The sequence below is a fragment of the Dromaius novaehollandiae genome, chromosome 20 (genome assembly GCF_036370855.1).
Source record: "Dromaius novaehollandiae isolate bDroNov1 chromosome 20, bDroNov1.hap1, whole genome shotgun sequence".
In the NCBI taxonomy this organism is placed as follows: Eukaryota; Metazoa; Chordata; class Aves; order Casuariiformes; family Dromaiidae; genus Dromaius; species Dromaius novaehollandiae.
In genome coordinates this window covers 3,237,628-3,253,147 of record NC_088117.1, presented here as the reverse complement: position 1 = coordinate 3,253,147, position 15,520 = coordinate 3,237,628, and the positions used below count along the sequence as shown (strand labels likewise).

Here is a 15,520-nt window from a genome sequence, read left to right as displayed (position 1 = left end):
ACGAAGGAAGATCGCTTACGATGACGCTGTACATACACATCAACACCGGAGCACTCTTAGGGGGAACGGAGGAAGGGACTGGGAAATCCCTGGTTATCTGGCTGACATAGGAGCTGAGTATCACTTGCCTCCTGCGGAGGCAAGGAGGAACGGGGAGTCCATCGGGAATCGGGAAGCAGCGTCTCCGATACCGGATGCACGTTACATTGCTGGAACCGCGCACGCAGCTGTCCTTTGCATGAGGCAGCCCGCAGGTGCAGCTGGATGGGGCACTTCCTCCGGCGGGATTAACGCCTGGCGCTAGGACACCGATAAGGACTTCTGGCACCAAGGCCAAAGGACCTAGAAGATTATTTTCAAATAATTTGCTACCTGAACCCCCAAGGTTTGCCCTGTGCTCAAATGCAGAGTCTATATATAAAGAAAAGCTCTTCTTTTCCACCATATATCATTCCCTAGGACAGCCCTGACTAGTGTCCTTGAATTGAGAGTGCGGAAATGGCACCAGTTAGCTGGAGGAGGCACTGGGAACAAGAGCCCCGTTCCGTTTTCATCTCCACCACTGGCCGGCGACCCGAGCGGGACAAGGCAAGCCAGGGACTGTCCGTGCAGCGGGTTCCCTGCAATGCTCCTCGCCGCACTACTTACCAAACGAGCGATTGCAATACGCTCAAAAAGCCGCCGAAAGCCGTGCTATACTTCATCAGTTCCAAGCACAATTTTTTCTTTACTAACAGTGATTACAAATAAATGACAACAAAGAAGGGAGAGGAGTTAGGGGGTCGGCGACATGCTTCCTTGGGAGCATATCACCCAGTAAGGGAGAGCACAGAAAGGCTTGCAGGAAAATTCCTGCTCCTGAAACAAGCCCTTCCGTTCATCCCCAGGGGAGATGCTGCTGGCACGCAGCTCTAACGCACGAAGACCAAGCTCAGCTGATAGAGGAAAAATTCTGCCGGGAGGAGCGAACGTGCTTGCTCCGCACGTGCCTGCCAGAGCTCGGATTAGCCACGACTCGCTGGAAACGCGAGCAAATGCAGCCGGACATTTCAGATTAAACCGTCAGTGGGAACACAGGCTGTCCTCCGCGGTGAGGTCGGGGGGCAGAAGAAAATACAATTAATACAAAACAGCAACTCTGCACCAATATTTTCTCCTCGAGCGCTGTTTAACCTCTCAATAGGATGTTGCCTGTCAGTGTCGGGAAGAATAAACGCAGTGCCGTGGGCGCCTGCCGAGCGAGGAGAAGGGACACTCATTTTTCAGACTGTGACTAAGGGAGCAGCAAGGCAAGGCTGCACCTTTAGCACTTCCAAAGTCCACTTCAGTTTGATGAGGGAAGAGAAAATATGGCTCAGGTCTTCAGGCTCCACAGCACCTCTCACTGCCCTTAACAGACTCATCAGGATGAAGGAGGTATCTCTGAATGAACCAGAGTTAGGGGTCATGACTGCTGCAGAGTGCTACCGCCTCGAAAGAAAAGCCTCTCTGGAACCAGGTATTCCTCTTGCTGCACCAACTTCCAGAGGTAATTAAGTGTTAGAGTAGGTAGAAAAACAGAGGGCAATTGCTATGAGGACTTTACTAAGCTACACCATCACCTAAAAAATCCAAGTCAAGTCTAAAACTCCTGAAGAAGCAAAGATATTAAAAATAAGACCCATTCTGCCTTAATATAATAGCTTTGATTCAAAGCACATTACGAGCAGTCATCAGACCACCCAGCGCACCCCAGCATAAGCACAGATGAATATATATTTACTATATTCCTTTTTAGAGATGTGCCAAAGTGGTGCATCGGTCATCAAGTTCCCCAACGCGGCTTTGAAACTGCTAGAAAGAAACTCAAGGCGACTTGAGCTTCCAGTCCACCGCTGGCTTTTCCCATCCATGGGAATGGGCAGGAGGTTTTCAAAGCCCTTCCAGTTACGGCACGTGTGCTCACTTGCACTTCCCAGACTGCAATCCTGAAGCTAAAACTGGTTAGTGAAGCAGACCTCAGACGAACAGACATAGTTACATCCACTACAGAGTTATCTAAATAACTTTTTTTTTTTTAAATAGATAACTTAGAATTACTCTCCACGTTCTTATTGTACAGGGGAAAAAAATATATATACTATTAAAATAAAGTGCCACTGAGGCATACTCTGTACTGCTACCTAGAGTGATAGCTAGAAATATGAGATAGAGTTTGTTATTTATAGGAAAAGAAATTTTTCATATGCTTTTCGTTGTTTTTTCTGATTTCCTATGCGGCAGAGCCACTGTTTTAGAAAGAAGCCAAGCAAGTCTTCTAGAAGTTAAACTCTATTATTTCCAATTTGGCACCTTTAATCTTTTGCAGCTACAACACCACATACAAATGTTGCTTTGAAATCTAATCACACTCGTATCCTTCCAATAACATTATTTCCCAGCTTCCCTGACCAGAAAACTTTCTAGTATCGTAAATTTGCCAGAAGAATTACAGTGATTGAGCTGTCAGCTCGAAAGGATAACAGAAACCAGGCCATCGCATTTCTGTTCCCACGGTACTACTTGTGCACTTAAGAGGAATTTTTCAATCAGGGCAACACTGAAGAATTAAGCCCCTCTTCTAAGCAAAATAGCAGGAGAAATCCCCCATTCCCTGCTTTTCATCCTAGCATCCAGCTACCAATATGATCTGTCCCAGCTGTTGCCCTGAAAGACGCTTCTTCCCTCCCACTGCACAGTTTTAGAGATGACCCTGCCCAGGTACAAGTAAATTGATCCAGACACCCGAATTCTTCCTGCTTTCTCCTCCATTAACACCAGCCTCATTTCATCCTCCCGTTTAGCTCTGCCCTCAGATTCCCCTCATGTCCTTAACTCAGAGATAAGAAACCATTTTCCCTTCAGCCTTGGCATGCTATAAAAATTGCAAGTTACCCTTAAAAGCTCCCGAATACCCTGCTCAGCGCTAGTCACGCACGGGTGACTGGCACACAACTCCTATTTATCCCATCCCCAGTAAAACTATCTTCCTGTGACAAAATTCAAATGCAATTCCCTCTTACCATTGATCCAGTTTCCGTTCTATATACTAACTTTAGAACAAAACTTTAGACAGATGGGTTTGTGCCTGACAAATAAGTAAATGAGCAAAAACTGTTCAGACCTCCTGGGAAGGCTGTCAGGTGTACTTAGTCCTGCAGCGGGAAGCATCACGTGGGAGTAAGCCACTGGAGGGGAGGAAAACTAAATAAAATCAAAGTAAAAGGAAATCAGAAAACTCAACAGCGTTTTTGGTTTGTGATGATACCTGCCGGAGGCATGTTTCTATACGTGTGCGCAGAAGGAGGAAAGAGAGGCTGGGTGGCAAACCGTACCTCCCAAAACACTTGCTGCTTGGAGAAGCCAAGCACAATTCTGTCTCATGCTCTGGACAAAGAAACAATGCAGTTATGTGCAAAGAAAAATCATCTTCTTTGGAAAACAAATATTTTCACCCTCCTCTCCCCCCGCCGCCGTGAGTTATTTGTGAAGAGTCTTCAAAGAACCCTGTTTGAGCACAAATCTGCAAGCTGCAGAAGGGGCAGGAAACGGTCCACACACCTCAGAGTCAGGGGCAGAGGATCTACAGGGGAACAGATGGAAGAGGTCAGGACAGACCAGCAAACAAGTTGAAGAGTTGTCCACTACCTCTTCCTGACTATATAAGTACTGTGAAAAACAAATACAAAAGTATAGCACTTTAAAGAATTTACATGCTTAGGTTTTACTCAGAAGTTCTCCAACCTCCTCTTTTTTAATAGGAGAGGTGGTTGCCCAGATAAGTTTAGACATATTCCTAAAAAACACAGCAACTCAAAGCTTCATCATCCTCCCTAAAATGTGTGGGCTTTCCAACAGAATATTAAAACAGCTATGTGAAAAAAGTTCTCTCCAACTTGATTTATTCCACTTCTGGCTTTGTAACAAGGCATACATTTTAATTCTGCTGATATAGAGAGATGCAAAACTAATAACAAGAGTTAAACCATAAGAGAAGTCCACCATCTGTTCATTTAATTTCATCAGTATATCAAAGTACAGCTATGAATTAATGAGTTCGGGGGGTTCAAGACTGGAGATCAGGACAGTCAAAATAAACCACTTGCAATGAATATTTTTCTCCAGCCCTCAAGCTCCTGCTGCTTGAAGGATTTAATGGAAGACATTAAAATCTTCCACCTTCATTGCAATGGGAACAGATGAGCAATTAGATAGGTGTTATAGATGGGGAAAGAGATAATCAGATCATTAACCATACTATGGGTGCAAAGTCATAAGAATAAGACTTATGTGCATATGATGATCCAACTATCACACAACTCATGGAGCTATCAGAATCAAACCTGACAACAGCCATGTGGTTGTGTCCACGCTTAAGACAACTGCACTTTGAGACAAAATTTCGAACTGATGCATAAACACCATTAATCGGCCTGAGCACTCGGGCAACACACAAGATGCACCGTCCCTGAAGAAATCAAAGCAAAGCCTCTTAGGAGCAGTTACAGTGCAGTACATTGCCAACCATTTGCAAACAAAGTCTGAAGCCTTCACTGCAAGTTCACAACCACGTCTCATGAGGCTTTCTTAACGTAAGCAAAGGCTCAAATTGCACTGTTTTATTTTTAGGACCTTGGCTTTGTTTGTTCAAACAGAAAGAGTCCAGGACTGATCTGGATCAGATTCAAATCAGGTATCCAAGCATAAGCTACCATCTTTGTTTCCGAGGCAGATCCCACCTTCCTTACCATTCTCCTCAATTCTCTGAGAGGACAGCACCAAAAACAAAACACCTCATCAAAGGAGCAATTTTATCATTAAGGCCTGGATTCAAAGAGTCTAAAAGCTTCTTAGCTATTCTGGCTCCTGCATATCCCAATGAAATCAAATCTGCTGTTTGAAATACACTGGGAAGCTAGAAGCCTAAGCACTTTGCTGACTCCAAAATTCGGTTTTTGTTTTACGGTCTGGTTTATTTGCACATAGCCATGGATCCTCCACTCATTACAGAAGCACAAACACACAGGGTACTGGGCCATTTCTCCAAATATCTGTATGAATAATCCCAAGCCCCAAAGTCTCCATGCATCCACCTGAGCTAAAAGGAGAGATAATAAAGAAAAACTACCACTCCACTGTGTGCTGAGATAGATATCTATTTGCGCACATACAAATACATTAGTGGTCATCAAATAGCTTCCCCTTCTCTGAAATGCACCTAGCAGAGTAGAAAGCTAACCATACCTGAAAAAGGGCAAAGACTGCAGGCTGACAAACGCAAAGATCACAAGGATTAACCTTAAGGTTGCTAACTTCTTGCCCTGCCACAGGTCCAAAGCCTCAGACCTGGCTTGATGTACAAAGGGATTACTTTGAAGAAGGGGAACTGGAGAAAGGGTATTTCAGGATATTCAGTTTTATTTCCCAAGTCTTCGAGCAGACTGTCTCTTTCATATCATTTTGATACTTCTGGACTATAGGAAATCTTGCCTTACAAACCATTAGGGCAAGTAACGGACTGCAAGGGCGGTGGGATGTGCCTCATCCTGTGGTTCACAAGGGGAGAGAAGCAGCATTTTTCCAGTTTCTACTGTATTTCAGTTCTGTTTCCCGACACCCCTAACAGCACCAGCAGGATAAGAAATGGGATCCTTTTAGTGGTACGTATTCTCCAAGACTTGTTTTGCTATCATACAGGAAAGCAGATTCCCTACATGCCATCTCAGGACCTTGGTCTCGGGGGCAGCTATGCAGGAACCTGGGGGCTTCCTTCAGAGCCCCTCTCCTACACCACGGGCAGAGAGATCCCTGAGCCAGCTCTCGGCACAATTCACTAGGGCTCCATACGGCCCAAAATGGGCAAGAACACTCTAAAAATCTCAGCAGCCCCAGGAAACACGTTCACTACATCTTGGCAACGGACCTAGCCAACAGGAACGGGGTTACCAGCAGCCTGGTTATTGCTGAGCGCTGGAACAAACAAGAGTTAACTTCATCCTAATGCTTGGGCTGGATATCGGATTTCAAGCAAATCCTCCAGACACATTCAGCTCGCTGAGATGAGGGTATAAATCCATTGCTTTTAAAGGGAACAACACCCTCCTAAAATATCAAATGATTCAGAGCAGTAATAATTTATACTTCTCTTCTACGTAAGGGCTTGAGAACATTGTATAAAGGGTGACCTGCCAGATCCCAAAGCGAAGGTGGCGAGAGTCTCGTTTTACGAAAGAGGAACACAAGTTACGAGCATCTAAAGCCACATAAGCATCAAGCCTACGCTAAGTCAAGAGCTGAATACAAACAAGTGAAATCCTGACTGCCCATTCCCTCAGCGCCTTAACCCTCAAAAGCTGCAATAATTCACGACAGCACAAGCACCTCAGAAAGAGGTGGCTGTTGCTCTTTTGGAACTATCCTAGCCAAGGTCATAATAAAAAAAAACAAAGTAATTTCACTGGGAACTTTGTTTCATAATTTAGTTCAACACAATTCTTTTATGAGACTTTTTTTTTTTAATATTTCAGAGAGTTAGAATCGCAATTGTACACATTTTTCATGCTGCCAGCCCTCTGTTTACTGTGAATATTAAATACTGTGAGACAGATAACAAATCAAGGGGATACCTGTGCCTCCTTACAAACCGCTGACAGCAGCCTTATGCTTTGCTGCCAGTAATCTATTAGCACAGCGCAGCGCAGCCCCAAAGCCCACCGCCGGACCTGCGGAGGGTTATTTCAAAGCTGAGTGCATTTCTTTGAAGCTGACAAATAAGGACACTTCTCAGTCTCGTAGAGACAGTTGGCAAACTACATTTTTTGCAATCAGTCCTTTGAGAGCGGATTTGGAAATGGAAAGTGGGAAAGGGACAAGGGGAAGATGCAAAGAAAACAAGTAGGAATGACAGCGGGATGAACAGGGTGCAAGGAATCTGGATAATCTCAGGGCTTGGATGTGCCAAGAAAGGGAAAACAGAAGATCTGTAGATTAACAGAGACACAGCCCAGAAAAAAAAAAAAAAAAAGACAAGAAGGTTAAATATGATCTAGATAGGAATGGAAGCATGGAGAAGATTTTATTAAGCAAGCTCTTAAGATGAACAGTAGGTTTATTCTCCAACACAAGGAACTGGTAATACCACTGCAATTGGGCTCCTTAAATCCCTATCCCTTACACCTAGGGACGTCCCTCATCAGAATCAGTCTGTATAAAGTTTTGAACCCAGCAAAAGAACCAGAATACCTGTACTGATGTTCCAACTCATGCGAGGAACATCAAGAGTCCTGGAAATTCCCACGTGATTTTCTTTCATCCTGTCTGTAAACCCCTACGATGAATGAGTTTAGGAGCCCACAGGGAAAAAACATTGGTTTATATTCTTTGTGACTGATAGTATTTTCAGCGCACAGCTTTGGAGGCAGCTTCTGAACGCAGGTGGCAAATTCTGCGCCCAACTTCCCCATCACTTCCCCCCATATTCTTCTAGCACACATGAACAGGGTGCTTGTAGTCAAGCTTAATTCAAAAAGGTAACTTTCTTCATGCTTCCAGTTACTATCCCTCATTTAAAGCCCAGTAATTGATCTCACGAGCCCACCATCTCCATTTCAAATACTGCACCTTTGCAGTGGTAACTTTAAGACAACTTTTCCCCACGCACACTTTTGCTGATAGGAGTAAAGAGCCTCATACCATTGGTTATCTGTCCTAGCTGAGGAACAAGAATTAATCTTCCTTAAATGCTGGAACTAAATCCAAAGCACCTGTACCGTAAAACTTCAAGCAATTCCCCCAGGAGATTCTGTTACTGTCCAAAATTGAACATCAGGGTTTCATAACTATAACGCTGCTATCATCTGCACCACAGAAAAGGAAGCTATCAAACAGAAAAAGCACGTGGGTCTGACAAGCACATCTGATGTCTGTATTGTATAAGCAAACTGTCCACCCAGAGGACTGTCCCTGGAACATCGTTTTCACCTCCAATTCCAGCTTTTCTTTCTGTAGAGGTTCCGCCACATACTGAAGGCTGAGGTCTAACACGTCTGCTCTACATTTGGAGCAGCAGCAGTGTTGGAAACCTGACCTTCCTGCGTGCCATTTGACCTTGATCTTTTGTATAGTTAATAACAGCCCCCTAGAAGAAGAGATTGTATTTCTGACAACTTTCTTGGCACATATTGTCACAGTAAGACCAACCAGAAATCTGCTTTGATACTCTTCAACATCTCAACATCTAAGCATGGATTCTCAGAACCTCCCTGGTGTAAAACAGGCTTCGAGTAACCCTGAGTACCTTCATCCCCAGCTCTGCAATGCTGTCTCTCTAGAGGAGGAGAAGGTCGCTGGGGCATTGGTGGGTGGGAGGGTCTCAGAGCCAGGGTCAGGGTATCGAGGGGGAGTTGGATGGATTTGGCCCAGCTCTCTTTATCCCCCTTCTACTAGGGGCAGTTAGAAGTTCCTGCCCCAGGTGCTGCTCCCAGAGAAACGCCTGCTGACATGCTGGGACCAGTAGGAACTCAGCCCATACCCTTTTTCCCTTTTACCAGCTGTTTCAACAGCTCACATATGCTTTTGTGACCACGTATGCTGCTGAGTATTTGCATGTTTATTAATTTTGGCAGCTTATCAACATTTCCTTATGCAATTCAAGCAAAGGAAAGAAAACAGTGATTTCATAGCTTTCAGAAAAAGCTGAGGAGAATTTCACAGGAGATGAAAGCACACTTGCTGTTGCCTGCAGTGCACCTCTTGCCAAAGAGTGAAGATTTGCAACATGCAGTGAAGAAATGGAAGTTTCTCAGAGTAAAGATGCCAAACTCCTATACAGTAGGAAGCATCAAGCAACTCAATACAAAGGTAACCACGAAGCACCTCCTGTGCTCAATTATCATCAGAAACAGACAGAACTGAGAGACAGCTTGCCCCTACCTGAGGGGAGGCTGTTTCAAGTGACTGCTTCAAGTTTTTTCTCATGTTATGTTGGGAGCCCTTTATCAATCCTTCCCTAGTGTGATGGTTCAGAAGTGCAAATGGGCACGGTGATAACTGGGAATCTTCTCAATCTACTGCCACACTGGATCCAGCCTCTGAACATGAAATTACTTGTATCTGCACTGGGAGAAGCGTGCATCCACCACACTCCAAGGTGGGCATGTGCATGTCCTACCTTCTCCACGCTTGACTCATATACACCAGGCAACGCAAGTTATACATCCCTTGGTGCCTTCCAACTGCAGAATCAAATAATAATTTGGAAGACAAAGGTGTAGAAGGAGTTCCCCACAACAAAGATCTAAGATCCATATAGCCTCCGAAAGGATTTTTTCATGGAGCGGTAAAATAGCATGCATGTCTCTATAGGATCCCAAATCTGAAGGAATACCTTCTAAATCTCAGGGGAATTTCACAACGTGTAACAGAGGAGAAAAATGAGAACCTAACACTTCTGTGGGTGGGTCTGCCTCACACAGGATGAAGGAAAGGTCTTTAGGGCCATTTTTCCCCCTATGGTGGAGGCCTCAACCCCAGATACAAGGGGACCAAAACCAAAAAAATAAAACAGTTCTTCCTTCTCTTTAGAGCTGATAGCCCAGGGTCCCTCTGAGGTTTACTAATTTCCAAGAGAAAGAAAAACATTGTACATCTTTCCTCTAACCCTGCTTCATTTGAGGGTCCTTTACAAGGAAAAGTACAGTGAAGCAACAGTGATCCTGACTGCTTATACCATCTGGGACCTTTTGCCCAACTTGACTATGCCAGGGATTACTTATGTGCTGGAAGTCTTCGTCCCAGCGCAGACTAAGCACAAACAAATTCCAGCTCAGTGTCTTCCCGATGAACGGCAATGCCAAGGGATCAGTGGCCCATGGCAGAGAAAGTAAACAATACTGATAAGCAGATTTCTACTCGGACTTTCCTGAACGAACCGGAGTCACAGCCAACCATAATGGACGCAGAGACGGTAAAGCCTCCAAATTTTATCCTTGTGGTTCAGGGGTCTTGGAGTCAAGCACGGAGGGTGTAAGCAGGCAAACATGATTTCCTGAGAGCGAACTGATTACGAGATCTGCCTCTCAGGCACTCTCTCGTCTTTTTATTCATTGCGTAAACCCATCAAATCAGAAGATCATGCCAGGCTTTAAGGAGCAGAGACTCAAGTCTGGCTCAGCACATCCCAGAGTTCCCCGACTCAAAGCAGCAGCTAATAAATTCCTGGGTGGCAAATGCACCCGCACATTTGGCCTTCTCTAAAACACAGAATCTGAGTACCCTGCATACAGCGCAGTCTTCGGGAACACACAACTAGCCAGACGGACATGGCAACAAGCAGGTTCAGAGAGACACAGATACGTGCCCATCACGAGAAATGCCTAATTTGCTTCTCCTAAGCTGCTGTTTTTATCCTCCTCTTCCAGTGGGCCAATGCTGAAGAGAAAGAAGAAAAGGCAGAAAAGGAGAGTTAATTAAATGGGCCAACTGCCCAAAATGAAGAGGCACAAATCTGAGTCAAATCCTTGGAGTCAGCAGAAAAAACAGTGGAAAAAAAGCTATCTGACGTATCAAGAACTGAGGTGAAATAATAAGTTTGAGGAGAAAGCTAAATGGAAAAAAAAGGAGCAAAGAACAGATGCCCTGATGAAATATCTCCAAATATCCTTGAACAGCAGTTCCTCTGGGAAGGCGTAAGTGCTCTGCCTCCAGCAAAGCGCAGCGGAGGGGAGCGAAAGGCGCAGAGTGCCGCAGAGCCCCGTCCGCCGCTACATCACGCGGTGCAGGCAGGGCAGTACGTGCCGGCTCCATGAGTGCCCGTTCCCAGCCCCAACTGCATTCCCAGCATGGATCTGCAGCTGGATATTATGTCTTATTTTAGATAGACCATCTAATTTTTTTTTTTAGATCTTTCCCTTCCAATAAGGGCATCTTATGCACCTCATGTACTTGTATGATGTGCAGTACTAGAGATAAAGCTTCTTTTCAAAAGAACCAAACAGAATTAAGGTCTAGAGCTCTGTATTTTCCAAATATGCACAGAGAGCAGCAAAATTGGGATATTTCACTATTAGACGCATTCCCAGATCTTGCTGTGAAACAGGCGCATTGGGCCAAATTCACTCTAGAATAGTGACCTTATAATCAAAGCCTGTCATCAACATTGCTTAAATCACTCTTTTGAGACATCATGCCCAATTTTTTCTCCAAAGCTATAGCCATTCCCAGATCTTCTCCATTAATTATTTACTCCCCATAAACTTCAGTTTTCAAGCGGCTTTGCTAAGACAACTGTAGAAAACCAAAGAAAGGGTGGGCTGTATGTGGGATGGCTAAAGCTTATGAGAATGATTTATGGGAGGGTTTATGCCTTTGTTGCAGTTTGATGTCTCATTGTTCTGGCAAGCAGATTGCACGGAAAGGTATTATTTTTCTACACTAAAATCCCCTTTCCTTCCCTCAAACTCCATAATGTTTCTAACTGAAATTAAGTTAGTACTTAACAAAAGCAAAATACTATAATTTTAGAACTGTATCACTTTGATCTGTTATATTTTTATACTCGCAAGAGAAAGAAAACCCTGAGTTCCTATGCTCCTTTTGTCATGACAAACCACAAAGATAATTACCAGGAAGCTGCTCTGGTAAAACCTCCCAAACTGACTGTCACTGGGAAGCCAGACAAACATTCCAGAAATAACTAAATAATTGATATTACTGGAGTCAAAGAACACAATGCCATTAACAGAAATAACCATCAGCCAGCATCCGGTAACTTTATTAGCTGTCTTTGGGTTTTGTGACCAGTATGATTCATGCTTCTAGAAACGGTAAGAGGATATTTCATGTCAGATAGTATCCAAAGGCTAAATTAATTAACAAACATCTGTGCAGCCACCCATCAAGATATATGTAGCCGGGATGGGCTTTAATCACAGAATGATTATAAGTACCTAGTACACAATCTCTTCTAAGTCTCCCTGTCAGTAGAGATGGGGTCCTAAGAACCTACTCTGACCTATGAACCTTCAAAAAAAAAGATAAAATCGGCTTTTGTTTTTTTAAACAGAGCTCAGGAAAACTTTGTCCTTTCCCAAGATTCTTAATTATATTCTCACGTTGAAAACAAGTTTTTAAAAATATCCAAATTTTTCATCTAATTACAATTAAGTTAATGACTGAAATACAGAAATAGCATACAATTTCATTGAAAGGCAATACACGCCATCCATGTGCCAGCCTGAACCCCAGAGGCAGCACTTTGGACCATGAATAGGGTTTCAGGGAACAAAGTATCGTATTTATCCATTATCCATTCTGCCATTTAATCCTCTTAAAAGTCCTCCATATTGCATAGATGGGCAAACTAATGGTTAATGGGACATGGTCACATTGCTAAGTGGGTGGTTTGCCTTCAGAAAACCTAAACACAACACAGTAGCAGTGCAGTGCTTCAGATTTGCAGAGTAGGACAACACAGGACCAACAAACAGGCTCTAATAAGCCTGCCTTTTCTTACCTCTGCTCTTGAAAATCAGCAGGTGGCAGCTTGCAAATTAAGTAGGAGAACAAAAAATAAACAGTTTGGCAAAAATTACAGCGGTGTTTACAGAAGGAAGAAAGGAAGGGGATGAGCCAAATGTGCTGCCAGAAATATAGGAGTGCACATATTTTAGAGCAACACAGGCTTCATTAAAGACAGATACAAGATAGCTTGTAACAAAAAATAAAAGAAAGGAAGAAAGAAAGAGTGCCTTGCATCATTCAGTTAGAAATCTCCTGAGATACCCAGATTAAGTAGCAGCTCTCCTCCCCCACTTTACTTTGCGTCTCCACAGGATAGTACTTATCTCAGAAATGAAATAATGAAATTATCTTAGGTGAGGAAACTGAAAGCAAGCAGGATAAGGGCATCTTTACAGACACTCAAAGAAACAGCCAAAGCACTGGCTGTCGCAGCATCAAGTGACTAATCAGAACGAGCTGTCACAAAGGAGTTCTAACCTTCACTGTAGTGAATATTCCCCTCAAAGCACGCACTGGCCCAAAGACAAAAATGTGGCATTTCCATGGTTTTAAATAGGCCGACAGAATGTGCAAGAATTCTCTTTTTTTTTTTTTTTTTGGAGCAGCGCTTCAAAGCGCCGTTTTAAAGGAGGGCTGTAAGAACACTGTGACAAAGATAATGAAGACGGAGCTTTCTTGAGGCAAAGGGCTACTAAATTCTGTGTCTGTCCCAACAGAAAACACTCAAAGCAAAAAGAAATGCCAGAGAAAAATGTCAGTAATAATCTACTTCCAAAGATCACTAGGAAGTCAGCTGGAATTCTAATAGGAGGGCTCAAGCACAGCTCTTGCCCCGGTGCCTGCAAAGATAATACCTTTGTGTAAAGTAAGGCTTCTCAGAAGTGTGTATATACCTGGGGTTTTGGCCTATTATAAAGAAGAGAACATTCTTCCATTGGAGGACATAATTTCTCTTGCTGTCCAAGCTTTGAAGAACTTTAGGGACCTTTGAAATACTGTGAACCATTTTCTAATATAAGAATCCATGGGAAAAAAAGATCAACTTGTCACTGTCGGCCAAGAAAAGAAGAGTCATTGCATTGCCTTGGTCATCTCCTGGTATTAAGCACAACGTATGAGAGGGCTCAAGAAGTCACACACACTCGTGTTGCTTCTGCAGAAATCCAAGCACGAATCCACACAGTGGGTTAAGTCTGTGGAACAAAAGCCCCACCTCAGTCTCTCCCCCAAATGCTGCTCACAGAATAGTGCCGATTTTACAGGATGCCGATTGTTCTGAAAATTCAATGCAGATCACAGCCTAGTGGCAGCGGTGCTGTAGGATCTGGCAGCCATGCGTCAGCCTGTCCAGCAGAAGCCACCAGGCATATACCAGCAGGCCACGATCTTTGGCAGTAGACTCCAGAGTGTGTTCTGGGACCTACCTTGCTCCTCCACCTCCAAGGACCAGTGCAATGGCATTGCCGGTCAGAACACGAGCTAATCGAGAAAAGTCAGAGTGGCGGTCCGGTGGTTTCTGGAATACACGTTCATACATCTCTATCTGCAGAAGAGAGGAGGAAGAAGATGGTCATTCTAAAGGCAATTTAGAGTCTACATTAGCACCCGGCAACATGCTGTTAAGGAGTGGATGGCTGTACTTCAGCTGAAGAGAAGGCTAACAAACTACCCAAACAATTCCAGTGATTGTCTGCATCTCTCCTACTTTCATAGTTGTGGGGAGAATTTCATAGTAGTAGAGTACAGTACTGTCTGCAGAGGTATTTATCTTTTTTGGCCAAGGATTTAAAATTACTGGGAAACTTCCAGTCTGGCTCTGCTTTATCTTTAGCATGATTTTCTCTAGCACAGGGATCCTGCCAGTGAGAAGAACTCTACACCTATTGATATGACCATGAGATAATACTTACTATCTTCAGTATATCAAAAAGGTGCATGCATAATGCTCTAAGGAAGATGTGAACCCCTATCTCCAATTTTTTGTGTGATAAATTGAGGTCAACCAGATTTACGAGAACAGTATCTGTGCAACAGTCAGCTGCACATCCGAGTGCCACGTAGCAATATTATGCCAGGTTACCTTTGAAACAAGCATTACAGGCACAGCTAAAGGACCAGCCACCAAAGCAGGTATCTCTTACCAGCTTGGGCAGGCTTCTTTTGGAAAAGACTCTGCGGGGACAGTGAAGATGAAGGTGAGCAGAACACCAGCTCCTCATGTTAAGCCATTCCACAGTTCGGGAAGGGAGAGGCCCATCCTCTTTGTGGAGCAGGATAAGTTGCTTCTGGGCTCGAACTGCTGTGTTCTCCAGCATCCTCTCCAGCTACAGCACATTACACACACCAAAGGAATCAGGGCATCGGGCATTTACACTGCTTTAGCATCAATCTAACAGAATATAGTATTGTGAAAAACATTATATAGATATATATACACACACACACTCTGTGGTGCAATCCAACCTGTATTTACACCTGAATCTGCAGACAAACATGCACACTAAGAACCTCAGAGAAGACTGAATTAGGCAAATACACGGACTCTTTTTTTCAGCCTTTGCAGGAGTTACGTGCCTGGCTAAAAACTTTGGTAATCAAATATGAAAAGTAAAAATAAGTAGGAGGGGAAAATACAGCTTACAGTTTGCATCAACATACACTAAACTATTCATACAATACAATTTATATCTAGCTTTTCCAGGGCACACAGCATGAATTCCATCTAGGCAGAAAAGACTTTGCCCATCTATCTAGAGATCCTGCAAAGAAATTCTGGACAGAAATGTGGTATTGCTTCAAAGCAATTTGTTCTTTCATTTGCCATTGGCTAAAATGTGAAGGATTCTGCAGAGGAAAAATCCTTGCAAGTTTTATGCAGAAGTATTTTTAGCTATTTTGGAGGATCCTCATTTAACTCTTTTTCTATTTATAACACGCATTTCTCAGAATGCTTTCATTATTCATGCTTCAGCAGATATTAAAA

The 15,520-nt window shown here is 43.6% G+C and overlaps 1 protein-coding gene across 1 annotated transcript in view; it reads right to left on the bottom strand.

Moving 5' to 3' along the window:
- The window catches only part of PNPLA7 (patatin like phospholipase domain containing 7), a 131,980-nt gene that overhangs the window by 40,083 nt on the left and 76,377 nt on the right, over nt 1-15,520 (bottom strand). Inside the window, exons 25-26 of the mRNA XM_026113824.2 lie at nt 14,679-14,861; nt 13,962-14,080 (exon numbers count right to left, since the gene is read on the bottom strand). Of these exons, the coding sequence (XP_025969609.1) occupies nt 13,962-14,080; nt 14,679-14,861 (302 nt within the window). The remainder of the gene's footprint in view (nt 1-13,961; nt 14,081-14,678; nt 14,862-15,520) is intronic.